This window comes from Eurypyga helias, unplaced genomic scaffold (genome assembly GCF_000690775.1).
Source record: "Eurypyga helias isolate BGI_N326 unplaced genomic scaffold, ASM69077v1 scaffold29459, whole genome shotgun sequence".
Classification (NCBI taxonomy): domain Eukaryota; kingdom Metazoa; phylum Chordata; class Aves; order Eurypygiformes; family Eurypygidae; genus Eurypyga; species Eurypyga helias.
Genome location: NW_010272198.1, coordinates 25,971 through 43,909, shown reverse-complemented (window position 1 = coordinate 43,909; position 17,939 = coordinate 25,971). Strand labels below are relative to the sequence as shown.

Genomic DNA, 17,939 nt, shown 5'->3' with positions numbered 1-17,939 from the left:
AGCAGGAATTGGGATTGGTAACATGACCAAATGAACACATGTGGCTTTCTGTGGAGGCTTCCTTTACCCAAAAAGCTCTATGTACAGGTCTCTCCAGGACTAGCTGTCAATATGTCATTTCTGAAAGAGGATACTGGCATCTAGGACCCCGTTTGATCATCCCAGTGAATCCTTTGCCCTGCACTGTTGTCTCACTTGGTTCTAGGAAGCAAACGAGAGCTTGACACTGGCGCTGGAGTAACCTTCGTCACTCCCAATACTCTGCAAGCTGCTGTGATCATCAATGTCACTGATGCTGGTTGTGCTGATATTGTCCACTTCTCCATGGGAGAACTCTGTGCTTTCAACATCCACTTCGATCTCTTCTAAAAAGGAAAGGGAGAGAAATGCACACAGGTTAGCGCTGCAGGCCCAACTACTCTCTGCAAGCCAGCGAGCTGCTGGGACTCCTCCAGTCAGGGATGAAGCAGCAGCCTGGCAAGAAAACTTTGTGTTCTCCCTGGAATGGGATGGGCTGGGACAGAATTTATAAAAGGACTGGATACCAGCTTGGAGTTTTAATTAGGGACTTGACTCCTGTAGCATGCAGGCCACACTATCAGCACAGGTGGGCAGCCCCACGCACCGAACTTGTTCCTCTACCCCTTTCTTTGGAGCTCTATCACCCCAGTGTGGGAAACAAAAAGAAAAACAGAGGGTAGTGGAGAACACAGAGCGTGAAGTTATCCCAAAACGTGCTACTTGCTTGGTATGATGCTGCCAAAGCTGGATAACTCACAGAGGGCATTACAATACACCACCACGGGGATCTGGGTTACTCTCAGAGATGCTCAGTGGAGTTCAGAACATAAATCTGATTTTTAAGACAGACTTGGAAAGCTGAGGTCTAGTTAACGAGATATCTTGGTTCCCATATCGTTTAGGGATTTTCCAAAAGGACTTTTTTTTTAAAAAAAAAAAACAAAACAAACTACAGACTCACACCCAAACCGTACAACATTTTTGGGTCTGTCAGTAAATATCAAACCATCTCCAGCATCTAAATATCTCTCCACAGCAGAGAGATTTTAAAAAAAAAAAAGTTATCAGAATTCAGTTAGCCATTCCCATCACCTCCCTCCAGTTGTAACTGAGGAAGTGAGCTGTATGGGAAGCCTGGAAAAACAAAAGTGTGTGTATGTTTGTGTAGAATGACTCTGGGAATTTTAAGAGGCAATTTGCTTTGTTCTGTATGCCTGCTTATACTGTGGCACCTTGGTTATACCACGGCCCAAATACAGAAAGAGAAGCTGGATGCTGCTTTGCAACACCCATTCCAGTCCCACTAATACCTTCTTACATTTTCCTCTTTGCGTTGCCAAGGGATTCAGTAGAACAAGAAGCACAAAGGGTATTTCAACTTTACCATCAGGTATTTAGCTACCACCTTGTAATCACATTATTTTTCCTAACTAATGCTTTGGCATTTTAAAGAGCTTTTCAGGGAAACAGGTTGCTTTAAATGCCACAGAAATCAGCTTAAGTTGACAATAACAACACTTCTTCCAGACTTAATTAGAACTCAAGCAAAATACTAAACTCTTCATATATATGTGTGTGTGTGTCTCTGCACGTGAGCAAAATCAGCTGCCTAAATACCAGAGGCAGTAAGAAGGAGGCAGCTGAGAGACAAGAAATGGACGAGCCTCATGCCTTTGCTTCACAAAAGAGATTCAGAGCTGGTTCAGTGACACTCACCTCGCTCCGAGTCAGAGCGATCCGAGGAAATGGTAGATCCAATGCTGTCCATTCGTATTCGCTCTATCTCCTGAGGACCCTGTAGTTGTTCCAGTCTTCTCTTTAGGAATCTTTGTTCTCGTTCCAGGTTCTCAAGCTGGTGTTGACTTTTCCTCTCAGCCTCTTCAAGTTTCTGACATGACCAAATATGACTCAGTAATTAGTTTCATCCTTTTCTCCTTCCCTCCCACCCCCACTGCTCAGCCACCTGCTTTGCTGAGACCTTTCCAGGTCCCAGAAGGATTTAAGCTGCTAGAGAGCCCTAAACCAAGCTGCCTTGCCGTCTCCAGGAACAGTGCCATCTCCTCACATCTTTTCTACCTCCCAGGTCCTGATAAAGCATACACATTAGTACAAAAAGTCTCCGAGGACAGAGCCTCTCCAGGGGAAATGGTCTGAACTGTAGGCAGTTTGTGGGCCATTCCCCATGGGTTCAGCCACTTGCATTACCAAATCGGTCCACGAAGGGGCCTCAATTCCTTAACCAAACCAATTCAGGGGTTGTTATGAACCACTGTAACTTAAAAACGTGCCCTGGGAGTTGTGTGTTCCTTGCCGCATGGGTTAGTAGGATTTCTCGGGAACAGTTTTCTATTCAGCAAGCGATTTACATAACCTACTACGGATTTCTTTGATCGCAGCTGGGGAATCTACCAGGGCACTGCTCTTTGTTTCCTACCACGAGCAGATTGCATAAGGAGGAGTCATTCCAGGCTAACTCTGTCCCTTCGGCAGCGCTTTTTCTCCCTCACCACCCATCCTCCCTCCTGCTATCCCGACCTGCGACAAAGTATTTCAGCCTCTTCCAGATACTGACAACACTGCGTTTTCTTTTCCTGCTTTGCTTTGCCAAAAATGAACCTGGAGGAGTGCCGGGCTAGCCGGCAGGTTGGCACATGAAACCGCAGCAAGCCAACCCTGTCTCACGCTCGTGTGGTTTGCGCTAATGCTTCGGCAGTGGAAACACACCAGCACGTCAGAAAGAAAAGCTGCATTTCCCGTCAAAATGCAGCCGGTCAACAGTAGGTGTGTTTTTCCTTAAAGAGATGCAGCTGTCAACCAATGATCACAATACAGAGCAAGACCCCTGCTCTCCACATCAATCATTTCCGTAGTTAACAGAGTTCATTATGGACTCTTCTAACAATGTGGCTTGTAACAATGATAAATGATTAACCAAGGGGGCAAGGCTTGCTTGCTTTTTTTAAAGATGTTGGTCCCTTCGACAGTTACCTCTAGGCAGCAAGAGCGAGCGCCTGGATCCCCCTTCCCACAGCCCAGGCCGAAAGCAGCTGGGACAAGCAGCTCTTACCTTGATATGTGCTTTGCGTCGTGTGCCTGGTGCAGTCTGGTCCTAGCGGTATCAGAACTTTTAAGCGTTCTAGACACAGGCGGAGGTGAGCTCGGCTGCAAGGGGAGAAGAGGAGGGTCAGAGTGATGCTCTGAGAGGGAATGTCATTTCCTTCTCTACCTCCCCCCAAGAGGCAGTTTTCATGTTTCTCTCTTTGCACACATCACAAGATTCCCCACAGGTACCAGGACAGACTGACACTCAACTATTTACTCTGCAAACATCAGCTGCTCACCAATACCTGCATTATTGCTAACCTCTGACAGACACTGTTTGTTTTCTTGCTGTCTGAACTGATACTGGGACTCATCTGGATGAACTTTGTGCAGGGACAAGGCACACAGGCAAATGGTACAAGTATCTCACGGCTTTCCTCTCCCTCAGTTATTCACTGTGAACAACTTCGGCGAAAGCAGTTTCCAATGACCCCTGCACCCCTGTGCACTGCTGGCTCGGGTGCCTTTGCTGCAAACTGATCTAAGCGCCCTCTTTTTGCACAAAATTAAGATGATCAGTGAGAAAAATGGTGAGCCCAAACCACCCACACAATCCTGCTGTCAGTTCAAGGAGCTGGAGGGACCAGGTCTGAAATGCTGCTGGGGGTGGGAACAAGCCCCTTCCCTGGGCAGCCTTCTGCCCTTGGCTCACGTCTACAGAGACGGGCTCGACCATGACAGTGTTGCCGATGGTATGAGCCATTTTCTGCAGAATATGGAAACATGTTCGGGGGAAAATGGTTCAGGCAGCAGTAGCAAAGCACATTGTCCTCCGGCTGCCCAGGAAAACTGTTCCTGCTATCTCCTCCTCTGTACCACGTATGCAGGAATGAACGGCAGATTTATGGAAAACTATCAAGTATGGGTTGCCTTTTCCCCCCTCCCTCTCTCCTTCCCAGACATTAATGATTTATGTCCAAACTTGTCATCCCAATCAATAACACAATGACATCAGCTCCACCATTCACATACCAGAAACACCGGTGCAAAGGAGTCCTGAAAGCCTATCCCAGCCCCTGCTCGTGCACAAAGAAACCGAACCTCAGCCGCCTCCATTTCAATGCGGGGGAAGTAAAATAAACCCGAGCACAGACAGTTCATTTCCATTTGGTTTTGAAATTCACTATTGCACCCCACTTGAAAGGGGTGGGGGAGTCTGTAATCAGGCAATTATGTCAGTGACAAGCAAGGATGATTAAGGGTGGAAGGGTCAGGGGTTTTGGTGATGAACTGTCAGCGCAGGGGAGTGCTCGCTAGCGATGCTGTAGCTGTGAGCTCCTCACTGTTTCTCTTATAAATCTCTTCACAAAGGGTCCATCATCCTGTCTCAAGAACAGCCACAGGGCTGCACATGACCAGCAAGGGCCTTGAAGAACACACGATTTCCGTTAAATATTAACAACTGGAGGGGTGGGCCAAAGGGAGTCATAATCCAAAAATCAAACTGAAAAAACAGGACTCGCATCAATCTCACCTTTTACTTCTCATCTTGCTCTAGAGCAAACCCCACATTAAATCCACATGGCTGACACAGGGAGATTTTTTTCTACCTGGAAACCTATTTTCAACGTAGAGCTTGATCTGCAGGAGTTGTGTGCACCCACTGTGGGTGTCTGCCCGATGACCTACAGGGCCAGCAGTGAAGAAGCATTGCTGGCTCAAGCTGGCAGTATAGATGTCACCCCACAGGGGACTGGACACTGAGTCGTTGCAGCTAGAGAAAGGAAGAGGAGGAGGATCTTGTGGTTAAAGTCATTCTGGGTTTTGAGCCCATTTTTGGCTATGCCACAGGTTTCCTGGACAGCCACGGAGGCAAGTGACTGGGTCAGAGCTGCCGGAGCACCGCCATCAAGCTGCAGCAGAGAGCAGGCCATGTCTCTCCACAGCAGGAGTACGAGCTCCAGCCACACACCTGCAGCCCAAGTCACAGCTGCGGCTTGAAAGAGTGAAAGGTGCGTGCGTAGGTCTGGGGGCAGAGGAGCAAGGGCTGGTTCCACCTACCAGGGCACTTGCTACACAGCACCTGCTAAGGCAGGGACCGCAGGGTCCCCCCTGCCCCGTGGGCCAGGGCAGCTTCCGGCCCATAGTGAAAACTGAATTATCCGTGTAACAGGAAACAAAGTTAGGAGAATCAACATCTAACCAGTGTCAAAGGTATCACAGCCCACTCCTGAATGCAGAGAGAATGGACAACACATCTACAGCCTGAGCTTTGGGGTCAACGCTGGAGGTTTTACTAGGAACCGGGGAAGGCACTCCACCAGGAACTGCAATTCCTGGAACGAGCAATTGGCTTCCGGCAGGAGCGAGTGAGCACTGGCCAGATTGCTGAGACAGCAGTGAAAAACATGGCATCCATCTGCCACGTCAGAAGCTAGGTTGTGTGCAGACTCGATGAGACCGACCGTGTTCAGCACCTGAAAGCTATATGCAAAGATCCAGCCACACAATAAAACCCTGGACGCTGACACGCTTCCTGTCATGCCCCAGGCCCACGGTGGATCGGAGAAGGTTACTGCGCTCTGCAGGCCCTGGCCAGGGCAGGGAGAGGACAGAGCAGCCAGAGGGCCTGTCCTCGTGAGGAGACTGGGAATGCTGGCAAACTTACTGCCCCAGCACGTGTGGCCCCACCAGGGCCATTTTTCCAGTTCTGCATCCCCGGACTGGCTCTCAAAGCCCAGGAGAGTGGCCCAGGCTCACGCAGATGGTTTCAGAGAAGCCGCTCCTGCCAGCGGCTCTGCTGGCCCGTCACCAAAGGCTGCGGCCTGCAGCAGGGGTGATGGCCTCTGCCGGCACACCAGCCATCAGGAGGGGACACCTGCCTGCGATGAGGGCATGAGACGAGCTGATAAGCTGAGGACAGGACAGCAACAAGCATGCTGCAGGGGCAAGTGGCATTGGCTGGGCCGAGGCAGGTTTGGAGGGGTTTGACCAAAGCAACCACTTCTGTGCCGCTGCTGGATTTCCCCTTCCTTTGCTCTCAGAGCCGAGCCACGCTCAGTTTTGACACCACTGCAAATGTAAGTGCATTTATCTCCAACCACAGCCCGGCCGAGGGTGGCACACAGGCTTTACATCAGCACGCAGCATGGCCAGCCTTGGCACGCAGGCTGGTGCAGGCCAGGGACAGCCAGGCCCTTAGCCCTGCAGTCACCTCCCGCTGCTGGGGACAACGCTGGCGGAGCTGCTCCCTGCCCAGTGCAGCTGGGATAGCAAACAGCAACCGTCCTGGCACCCGAGACAGCAAATCAACCAGCATCCTCAGCTCTCCCCTTCGCAGTGCTCAGGACCTTGCCTTTTTATTTTTAAAACCTAACCCGGTCACAGTCCGACCTCTCTCAACTTCCAGCAGCCTGAGCAGACCGCGATGGGTTCTTAAACCACAGAGCACACAGGCAGGTCTGACGCACTGATGGGTGGCTCCAGTAAAACCCAGAAATAAAACCCCACAGCTCAGAAGCATCACAGCAAATTTAGCTAAAAGACTGTTTCAGAGAGAAAGCAATCACAAACCTATTAATCTTCCTTACTGAGTCCTGGAGCTGGACCTGGACAGCTGTAATCCCAGGGGTCAGGCCACGATGCGAATGTCTTTTCCCCTTGTTTACCTGGGCTCTGTTGCAACGTGGCTTTGACAATGCTGCAGGCTCTTGTATTCAATGAAAATACCAGCATTGTGCAGGCTCCAGACAGAGCCAGACGGCTTTCCATGTAAACCACTGGATTATGCCAATATTTGACGCATCTGCCAATATCTGGAAAAACAAGTCTAAATGCCCATATTGTTATATAACAGAGTAACAACTCGGGCTTGGTGCGAAGGGCTGCTGCCTCTCGCTGCCTTGATCCTGGGGAAGACAGAGGGTGACAGGAGGAGAATTCCAGTTTCAGCCAAGGCCGAAGCCTTTGCATGCTAGCTGTGGGGGAGACAGGAGAAGCTGGAGCCCTTTGTCCTGCCTAAGTGGCCTTGGAAAAAAATCAGGCTCTCACAGCAGCATCCTGTGCACATGGTAGGTGCTGGATGTGCTGAAGAAATAATCCAGGGAGGATTTGAAAGGAAGGGACTCTCCTCCTTCCCAAGAGATCAGTCCAGTGTCCCCATCCTGCTCAGCCTGATGATGGGGAAGAATCCTATTTGAGATTCCCATGTGGGGCATCCGGGTGGCCAGAAAAGGAGCAAAGCACCCAAGAGGCTTCAGTAAACCAGAGCCTGGCAAACACCTCTCTGTCCCAAAGAGCTGAGGACAACCTGTTCCACTTGGCAACTCCAGCTAGGACAAGGTCCCTCTGCCACTTCTGCTTCCTGCCCTGTGCAGGGCCAGGAGGAGCCCAGAAGGAAATTCCTCTAGGATGTGGAGGGCAAGCTGAGCAAGAATGTCCTCTCTTCTCTGCCAGCAGCTGCTGTGGGAAAAGGTATGTCAGCTGCTAAACAGATGGGCCAGGAAACTGAAGCAGAAGAGGGATGAGCAGCAGCCCCATCGGCCTGCCAGCTGATCCACAACAAGCTATAGGTAGCTGCACGTGGAACAGTGCGCTGGCCCCCGAAACGCCACTGCTGCCCACTGGGCACATGCTGTTCTCCCTCCATTTTCCTTTTGTGCCTGTGAAAGAGCTTCTGACCGCGTCTGGGTTATCTACTCCTACCCCCCAGCTCCCCTCCAAGCCTGAGCCCCTGGCCCTCTGACCTGAGCCCCTGCCACAGAGCAGCCCAGCCCCTGCTCTGTGCATCCGCTCCTTGCACTTGGCTGTGCCTGGCTGCAGAGGGCTGCGATTTCGCAGCCTGCTCTCCCCTCCAGCTCCCAATGACATCATCCACCCTGATTATATAAAGCGCGGGGAGGAAGCCTGTATTTGTGCGTGCTTTTTGCTCACAGCTTCAGCTGTCTCACTGTACAACCCGCACCCAAATCCCACCGCAGGAACCGGGCTCCTTTTTGCCTGGTCCAAAACCGCAGTGCGGAAAGAGGTGTGGGTGCAAAAACTTCCCCATTTCCCTCCCCCACTCTTCTGAAGACATTTTTTGAGGTGTTTGGGTAGGAATCAATCTGCCCCACCACTCTGCAGCACAGCAAGCTGGGCACAAAGCCACCAGCCTCTCCCCTGCCCAGGGAGTCCCCCGAGAGCCGAGGGATCTGTGGTGGCAGCTCCAAACCTCTAGCTGCTGGTCACTGAAGGGCTACCAGAGGGGCTACAAACCCACCTACCTTCAACGCCCGAGGGGTGCCCAGTGTGGGCCCAGCCAAACCTCTGTGCAACCCTGCTGAGTGGGTGACACCCCCCTCCCGCTCAGGTCCAGCTTCCCCCTGGGAATACTGGAGCAATGCCTGCTGCACCACCGTCCAGGAGCCATCCGGGAATGTAAACATCCCTGGAGAGACTCCAACTTCTGTGCTAGGACAGGGCCTGGGTTCGTGGGTTTCCTTCCAGCTTCCACCTGGGCAGAAGCGATGGAAACTTGAGTCGAGAAACTTCCTCTGCTGAGGAATCCGTCCAACACAGGGACACGCTCAGCTCTGAAGCAGCAGGTTTACCAGATTCAGCACTATCCCCTCGTCAGACACTGCTGACAGACTTCGCTGAACCAAGGCCCCAACATCTGCAACACACACACACGCGCCCTTCCCATCTTTAAAAGATCAAGCCTCCCTCGCAGCAGGAAATGACCAACTCTCCTCCAGCAGCATTTCAAAATGCTGAATTCTGATTTTTGTGTCGAAAGAAGGGAGCATCTGAGGGAAAAGAAAAGCATTTCCCAGATATATGTGTACCAAGCCTGCAGGTCTGTAGGGCTGGAATTCAACAGTGGACTGAAGCATGTGCTTAACATTAGGAATATGCTCAAGTCCCACTGAGGCTAAATCAGACACCTGATCTCCAAGAAATGTTAAAAAAACAGAACCAAACCAAACAAAGCACCGAAAGAAGCAAGCAGAAGGAAGATCCTAACATGGAAAAGGACATTATCATCCTTCCCCTCTGCTCTCCTCCTCTTTCCTCTACACCTTTTCAAAGTCCAGTCTAATTTAACCCTGGAATTGGAAACCACCAACCTTGTTTGGGTTTCAGAGCTAACAGATTGCTTAAAAAATTCAGGAGGGATTGCTGGTTAAAGAAAGCAATTCCTGGAGAGACGCAAGTGACCCCACATCAATAATTCACCAGAGGAGAAAGATTTTGAGATAAAAGTAATGAGAAACACATGCAAAAACCACAGGGCAGGGAAAAGGGGGGGGAAATACAGTTTCCTTCAAAAAACAATTCACAGGTCAGAGGCAAGCTTGTCCCCAGCAGCCATCACACAGCTTGGCAGGTTTTCCTTACTCGTCTCTGACCCCCCGGCCAGTCCTCTCTGCAATGCTACCCACTCCCTGCTCTACCAAACACTCGTCGTCAGCGAAGGGAGAGGTTTTGCCAAGCACCTGGCCGGGGAATGGCGAGGCAGCGGGCGCCGGGGGCCGAGTCCGTGCTCTCTCTGCCGCAGAGCGTTATGCAATTGCCGCGAGCCCTCCAGCCACGCGCAATAACGCTGCAGTGGCGTCCAGCCAGCCTGCAATAAACACACTCACACCCGCTCACCCCAATTCCACAGGACACCAGAGACAAGCCACATGGTTTAGAAGGAAATCTGCCTCAGAAATATGCAGTTAAAAATTCATCTTCTCCACCCGAGCTGTGAAACCATCCAGAACAAGCTTCGCTTCCCAATTTTAAATCAGGTCTCTTCTCACGATTCTTCATTTTCCTGCGTTTGCTCCCAGGTGAAGGAGATACTTGCTCATCTGCCTCTTTTGTTTCCAGTCTGTTTCTACCTATGGCTCCCTGGCATGTGGGAGTATTTGTACTGCAAATGCTAATAAAATGTACCATGAAAAAGTAGTTGGGAAAAAAGCTTTTAGATCTTTATTTTTTAAGCCGTTTTATCGTTTAAAAGAAACAAAGAAATGAAAATTCAGGACCGATAATAAAAAGATTTGACAGCATATTATAAATAGGAATTTAAAGGACCAAAACCATTCTACAGGCAACATTCTCAGCCTGATCTTAACCATACCAGATCTGCCTGCAAAAGTTAGAGAAATACATGTACCCAACTGTATTCTCAAATCAAGGGAAGAAGAAAAATAAACCACAAATGAAGAGGCCCACGATTAAACAACAGTAAGAACAATAATAAGTAATAAACCAAAAAAGAAGCGAGGCAATGCAACTTTTCAAAGTCACACAAATCAATGCACCTCTGACTGGGGACACGTTGCATAACCGGGATCTACTGGCACACTGCTCAGGAGAGCAGCATCCCCATTCAGGCCCGTAAGTGGAAATGAAGCACAAACAGCGACGTATCGACACGCTCTGCACCAGCAGTGTTATGGCCAAAGGCCACCTCAGTCACAAAACCAAGACACAGTGCGTCGGGAAAGGAAGCATCCAACCAAAAAACTGAAATACTTGCAAAAAAATGGACTGTTTCATAGCACACAAGCCCTTCCCCGCATCTGAAGCGGAAGCTATAAGCCTTAAGGTAAGCATAAAGCAAGGATTTTTAACTTAAAATACACATTATAAATCTCAAAAGAAGCTGTCCCACAAACCCTGCCCTGACTATTCCCCTGAGCCCGGCACGGCCTTGCCCCTCAGAGTCAGCATACGTCCCAGAACCCCCCCCCAGGCACGCAGAAATGGCTTCTACCCCACCCCTTCCACATGGGAAGACTCATCACTGATTTCAGCTCTGGAAGAGCTTCAGCCTCTTGGCAAACAGAGGCTGCAAGACCAACAAACCTTGTGCCAAGTGGTCTGTTGCCACCACTGCTCTGTTCCAAAACATGGGTCTTTCTAGCCTACTACTGCAGTCTGGAGGGAGCCGAGCTCTCCCGGCTTCCTCCACGGCACACAAATCCTTCAAGGCTTTCCAAAATCAAGAAAAGGGAAGAGAGGGACGGAGGGAGGGGAAATCAGGCAGTCTCTGTCCCCGTGGTGTAATACAGGGGATCTGGATCTGGTTCTGGGTTTCTGTAATACAGGGGATCTGGATAAAACTTCTGGGTTTCCCGCAGGACAGGTGTCTCCTGAGCTGCAACAGGGAGGGATAACAGACACCTTTGGCTGTATCTCCCACAGGCTGCTCCGCCTGCCCACACCGAGCAGACGGTCAGTGCCAGTCATGTCCAGCGGGTGCAGGGGTTGGCCGACGTGGACACAAGAGTTTCTAGTTCCGGGACTCAAAGCCACAGCACTGCAGGCACGGCTGTCAGCAGGACACTTCCGGAAGACTCAGGGTCCTGCTCTCACCTCGGAGGGCACTTCAGGGAGTAGGACTGCTCTCACCTCACACCAAGTCTCTGTTATCTTCCTTTTCACTCTGACCAGCACTGCAACAGCTGGACTGTCTGCTCCACCCTTATCCCTAGCCTCCACCCTTCATCCTGCCCAGGTTTTTCTTTCTATCCTCCTCCCCGACACGGTATTGCCAACACTTTGGAACAAGAATACAGCAGCCGAATGCACCGAGGTCTGACCAGGATCCTGTGGCTGCACTCCAAAATCAGGTGGGTCCCAAACAATTACACTAAAGCAACACTATGATTCTGAAGCTGAAGTGATATATCTGGGGCTATTTTTATTCACACAGTAACTTCTGGACCTTTGGGTCCAATTTGTTGTGTATCTTGAAGTTCTTCTCTTTGAACTAGAGGGCTAGAATACAGAAGCTTCATTTAAATGAATAAAATAATAAAAATGAGAGACCATCTGTAATCCCATGACTTCCAAAGCTAGGTTGATTAAAGGAATGGCAAAAAAAACCCCCACTGAATACTGATGCTCACAGTAATAAAAGTGATACCGTTTTGGAAGGTGCCTCCTCTGGAATGAACACACAGCTGTTCGCTAACATGACTGCTCATCCTTTCCCAACCTCTTTGATCTTCAGAGGCACCAATGAGACAGACTACTTTGACTCAGTAGAAAAAGATCAAATATAACAGCCTGTGCTTCACAATGAAAAGGTGATGAGAGCAGCATAGGTGGCCACCTGCCCAGCAGAGGAATGGAGTCAATCAGTGCCTTGCATTTTCTCTCACCCCTTCATTGTCATCCAGGTCTAGCACAGAACTCCCAGTGCCTGTTCATCAGCCTCTCTTCCCTCCTCCCAGCCCCTCTATGGCTTTCTGCCTTTCTTTGAAAGCCATTTGGACAGCTGTTAAAGAGATGTCAAATAGCAACAGATGCTCTGGAGCAGAGTCTATTATTATTTATCGAAGTTAATCCCCCCTGAAATTATATATTGAAGATATACTATTATTGATCTTGGCTATTAGCTATGAAGTATTTAATCCCTGGTGAATATAATTAACTGAACTTTACTGTAGCACAACACACGATGTTACCAGCTAAACCCCTTTTAGGCTGAGCTGTGCTTACAACAGCACGCTAAACCCTGTAGCCATCACCGGTCATGAACACTCTACACCACATTCTCCTTCTGACTTACAACCACAGCCTAGTTGTCACCAGTATGCTGGCATCCAGGTACCTCTTCCACAAGAGCGTTTGGCACCAGCTTTTCAATCAGGCTCGCTGTGGGCCACGCAGGTATCTCAGTTTTGTTATCCTGGCAGTAAGATACAGTTACAACCCCGCGTTTGGCTATCAGTGAACATGCAAAGCAGGCTGTAGACATCAACGTGCAACCCAGGCCGCTTAATTACAAAGCCCTGACTATCCCAGTCTAATAAAAACTCTGTCTTTGTTAAAAGGTAGTTAAAAATAGACGTGTTCTTTAAATAGCCGACAGTGTCCTGTGCCCTCGTTCTCACTAATACCATTATAATTATCCTTCTAGGGATATGCAGTGTGCTCACCGCCGCAACGTCTGGCGACACTGCTCCGACCAGCGCAGCGTCCTCCTCCACGCCACCAGCGTGCCTGCAAAGCAGCTGCACCATTCATCAGAAACCTGCCTCGCTGAAGAGGAGACAGTAACCTGCTTTGCTGCGACCTACGGATTTTCAGCTTTACTGCCAGAATTAGGTCACCGGCAAAGATAGCCAAGATTTTCCAAACTCACCAGCTATTCCTGATTACTCTCTTCAGAGGTTTCCTGGATAAGCACCATGCCTTTGGAAAGAAATGAGGAGGTATTTCAGGCTCCTGCAAGGTTTCTGCAGTCAGACACTGAGAAGTGGGGATGCTCTCCCTCTATAATCCTTAACTGCCAGACACCAGGAAGAGCTCCCCAGTTCGGATCTACTACCACGAAGTCCTCGAAGCCTCTCAAGGAGAAGTCCAAGATGGTGCACACCAGAGAACAGATGAATTAGCAGGGACCTGCAGAGACCCCTGAGGGCCACCTGCCTGCACTGAGACTGGAAGTACCTGGGATGTTATGGTGGGCAGCTTCCCAGCAGGCAGCCAGGGAGTGCCCTGGGACCGGTCTCAGGACTACAGCGGGAAAGGTACCCAGGGTCCACAGGGTGTCACAACCGGGAAGGCACAGACTGTACCTCACATCAGAGCCTCTGGTTCTTCCTAATACTGCCGAAAGGGACCCTGGGCTTTGGTGCCTCCTAAATACAGTCAGGTTTTAAACTAGTAACACCACTCACCAGCTGGAAGTAGCAAGCAACTGCTTTCTAAGACAGACATTTTTCCATCAGTGAAAGAATAAAGGATGCCACCAACTTGTTATTTGGGAAAACATACTTCCTGTTTCCAAAATAATGAGTGGGCAATATGCTGATATCAAGAATAACTTCTAGTACCAGATCAGAACATATTTGTCATTAACGTAACTTTTTAATTTACAGAGATAAGCTATTATTACTAAAATACATTCTTACTGTTCATTAAGATAGGACAGAGTTTTTCTACCCCATACATTTATTTTCTGAAGCTATATTCCAGTTTCCTCACCTCACAGAAGAGAATCGTAATTCCTAATGAAAAAATATTTTAAGAATGTGACCATTTGGAATAATTGTTTACACAAAATCTCTTATGCCAGAAGGAAAGCATGTGCTCTTCATCTAATTCCTCTTCACACTGTCAGAAATATTTAAGGAGTCACCAAATATCTACTGTACCTTTCAGGTAGAGAGGGCATGCATCTGGAACAGAGGAAGCCGTGCATGTAATTTCACCTTGTAAAATTATTTTGAATTTAACCTCAGACTTTCCAGGAAAAAGGAATTACCAGCCAAGGTCACGATCAGATGCATGTTTGGAAAAACACACTAAGGAGAACTTAGGAAAAATAGTGCTAGGGTTTCTTATTGGATGTGGATTTTTCGCACACAAAGAACAGCAATACTGTATTTCAAAAGTCTAGAAGTTGGCTAACATGAAGCGACAACCAGTTTTCACTCTACTACCTATGTTACTCTGCAGAGAGCCTGAGCAGAGCAGCACAGCCCCAGCACTATGGCAGCAGATGAGTCATGTCCTGATTTCATACAGACAGAGGTAACAGGAAAGTTTCTGAAAGGAGGTACCAGAGAGTGTGAAAACACACCTTGCTTGTGCTTAACTGGTGTGATGTGCTAATACAAACTCAGTGCCAATACAGTTCTTCCAAAGAGGAGCAGGGTTTATCACCTAGAAAATTAAACACCAGGGGAAACAACAACAAAACACTACCACCACCCCCATCTTGCCCTTTCCCTTTAACTACCCTTGACACCTTCCTCGCATTCTCCTTCTCTCCTCTGGGCACGCGTGAAGGCCCAGAGATGCAAGACTGTTCAGACCTCAAACAGGGCAAGAGCATGAAGCTGGCCACTTGGAAACTATTTCCTTGGGCAGGAAACAAGTCAAAATGTATCCATAAGACATGAAGTTTGCTTGACTTTTTTCAGCTCAACTACAAAGCTCCTCCTGCTTCCAACAGGGCTCAAAAAGTCATTATATGAAGCAGAGGACAGTCTACGTAGTGCGCTCTTGATCAGCTGGAGAAGACCATTGCAACCCCTGCCTGGGTGAGCAGGGCCACAAAAGGATACAATTCTAATTCCCCCAAACCCAGAACAGCTGTAGTTGAGTAAACTAACATTTGTGGGAGGATTAGCTGCCTTACACTCACTCCCTCTGTACTCTCCCAGCAGGAAAAGTGTTAGGATCCCACCTGGGAACAAACCAAACATTGAAAGGTTTATGGTTTGTTTTGGAAAGAAAAATCATTTTAAAAAGAAAAATAAAAAGAGAGAGAGGAGCTGGAACACCTAGTCCTCTGGTTTGATGGGAACTGGTTTCCATCCGCTCAACTGTCAGGGCAATATTAAGAAAACAGCCACAGGAGCTTACAGAAATACCTGCAGTGGCACAGCAACTGTAATCACAGTCACACCCTCCTCCCCGGTACGGGGTAGTGCTTACATCCCTCGCAGAGCCTCGTGAATTTTGACAAAATAATTTACTGTTTCATGGTCTGATACTTTCTATACAGCATCCCATCCTGGGATTGCTCCTTGTCAGGTTCAAAAATCACTGGTGTTAAAAATAATTACAATAATTAAAAAACAAGAAAAAGAACAACAAAAAAAATTTTCACTGCAAACCATTATTCACCTGGGGAGACGCTGCAGTGGGTTTCCTCATCATGGGAGCCAAATGGCAAGCCAGAAGCATAGATTCCTTGACTTCCCTAGTGCTGTGCTAGCCGGGAGCTTGCAGAGTTTGCATGCACTTTCAGGAAGGGCGAAGCAGCAACCGATCGGAGCTGACATTTCAACTCTCTCCACACACAGGGAAGGGCTATGCAGCAGCCAAGACCTTTAAGTGAGAGTCAGGAGACCTGTCCACAGACAGCTTCCGTGACCTCAGGTAAATCCCTTGAGGAACTGAAGCACGCATCCACCAAACGGAGCTAATCCTAATTCCTCCACGGAGTGCTGCACAGCTAAATCCACTCTAGGGTTCTCAGGTGCTCATGTAGCTCAGCAGTGACACGGGTATGTGAAGTGCCCAGAGAGTAGGACACTTTGGGAAGCTAATGTGTTCGGCTTTCTCTGCTAGTTAATAATGCCCAAAGTACAAGATGACCACCTTTCTCAAAATGGATCAATGTTCTCCCCACTCCGCTCTTTCCCCACATACATTTTTCTCAGAGATCACTAAGACAAAAACACCCAACTCAGAGAAACTCCAAGAGCCGCTCCTGACTCCCAAGGACCTTCACATGCCTCCCTGAAGTCTGTGACACCGGACACAAGATCTCTCCCCTTCTTCCCCTCTGCAATCCCTTCACTGAAACACATCCCCGTATGTGCTTTTTCCAGTGAACACCAAGCCTGTAAGCTGCTTTTCCAAGCCAAGAAAAGTTTAAAAGAGGTCACGACACAGCGAACAGGCTCTGCGCATTTCCTAACGGGGTCCTATTGCGTAGAATATCCACCAGAGACTAAGTGTTCCCATCCGGTTTCCCACTTCTTTTGGCATCAAAGTTGCCTTCCTGGGTAGGTGAAGCAGCACCACATGCACTAGGGAAGAGGAAGATGAGTATTTCTTTTTCCTCTCTACTTCCTTATCTCAGCCAGAATTCCTCGGCATACTTACAGGGTCTAACAGAGTGATTCTTGGTATGAAAACTGATTGCTATACTCAGCATTTGGGACTCTCCCTTTTACACACACAGAGGTACTCAGCTTTGGATAGCGTTGTTCTAGAGGAGAAAAGAAGACGAAATAATTCTCTTATTTAGATATCAGGAAAAACTTTGTGGTGGTAACAACGGTTAATTGGGGCAATAGGTTGCAGGGCCTCCCTGGGCAATCCTGCAGTCAAAGGCTTTAAGGCCACGCAATTGTCAGGAAGGGTTTAGACAGAGCTTATCCTGCCCTGGGACAAGGGGACAGAGGCTGCAGGACCCTCTCAGCCCCATCTTTGACAGCTCCACAAAACACCACCTAAGTCTGAGGAGTGCGGATTCCTGCCCTCCTTTAGGCACAGGGACAACGTGCTGAATCCCTGGGAAGCGAAGGGGAATTTTGCCTCTCTGAGCTATGACCCCGGCGACAGAGCAAAAGGTCTGCTCCAGAGAGCCATGGTAGCGGCTGCATGCTGGGAAAGGGCAGCAACGCTTCGTGTGTGGGAGCAGGTGGGCAAAGCAAAAGGGAGGATCCCCAGGCATCTGCAAGGCAGAGTTTCCACTAACAGAATGAGACAATCCCCTACCCTGCAGGTTGGCGAGGAAAGAGCAAAACAAACAGGAGGCGCCGCAGGGAAGAGGAACCCCAAGCCGCTGAAACCAGTTACAGCCCAGTCACCCCAGCGAGCTTCTCTGTACGCAGTTACGCAGCTGCAAACATGGAAAAGAGCAGCAGCCATCTCCAAGGAGGGCCAGGATCCAGTCTATGAGAAACACTGGAAACAAACACAGATCAAAGGGAAACACCAAGCTGTATACACAGCTGGGGCTGTCTTCCCCTGTTAAAGAGAGACAGGCACGTAGATTTTAACTGCAAGCTCTTTGTGTGTGCTCGCACGTAACTGTGTGCATCTGTACAAATGCCAGTGCTCACCCCGCGTTCGGCCTCCTGACATTACCAAAGTGTCACTGGCGAATGGCATTTTCCAAGCTGTGTGGCAGATTCCCGTACAGCTGGGCAAAATAAGACTGGGCAACCCACAACTCAACCCACCCCATGGAACAAAGCTGAAGAGGTGAGAATGAAAAGACATGGGAGATACATAGCAAGTTCTTTTTAACCTCTGATTTCCACAAGCCTGCTACACAGCACCCCCTTTCAGAATAACTCATTTAAGAATGGCACAGTGTCTCCAGGAGTAGAACACTTCCCATTTAAGGGCTGGACTTTGGC

General features: G+C 49.0%; 1 protein-coding gene across 1 annotated transcript in view; it reads right to left on the bottom strand.

Moving 5' to 3' along the window:
• The window catches only part of LOC104515178 (max-interacting protein 1-like), a gene marked incomplete at its 5' end in the record, with an annotated part of 43,517 nt that continues 25,578 nt past the window's right edge, over positions 1-17,939 (bottom strand). The window contains 4 exon segments of the mRNA XM_010159060.1: positions 1-365; positions 1,738-1,909; positions 3,089-3,104; positions 3,106-3,183. Of these exon segments, the coding sequence (XP_010157362.1) occupies positions 202-365; positions 1,738-1,909; positions 3,089-3,104; positions 3,106-3,183 (430 nt within the window).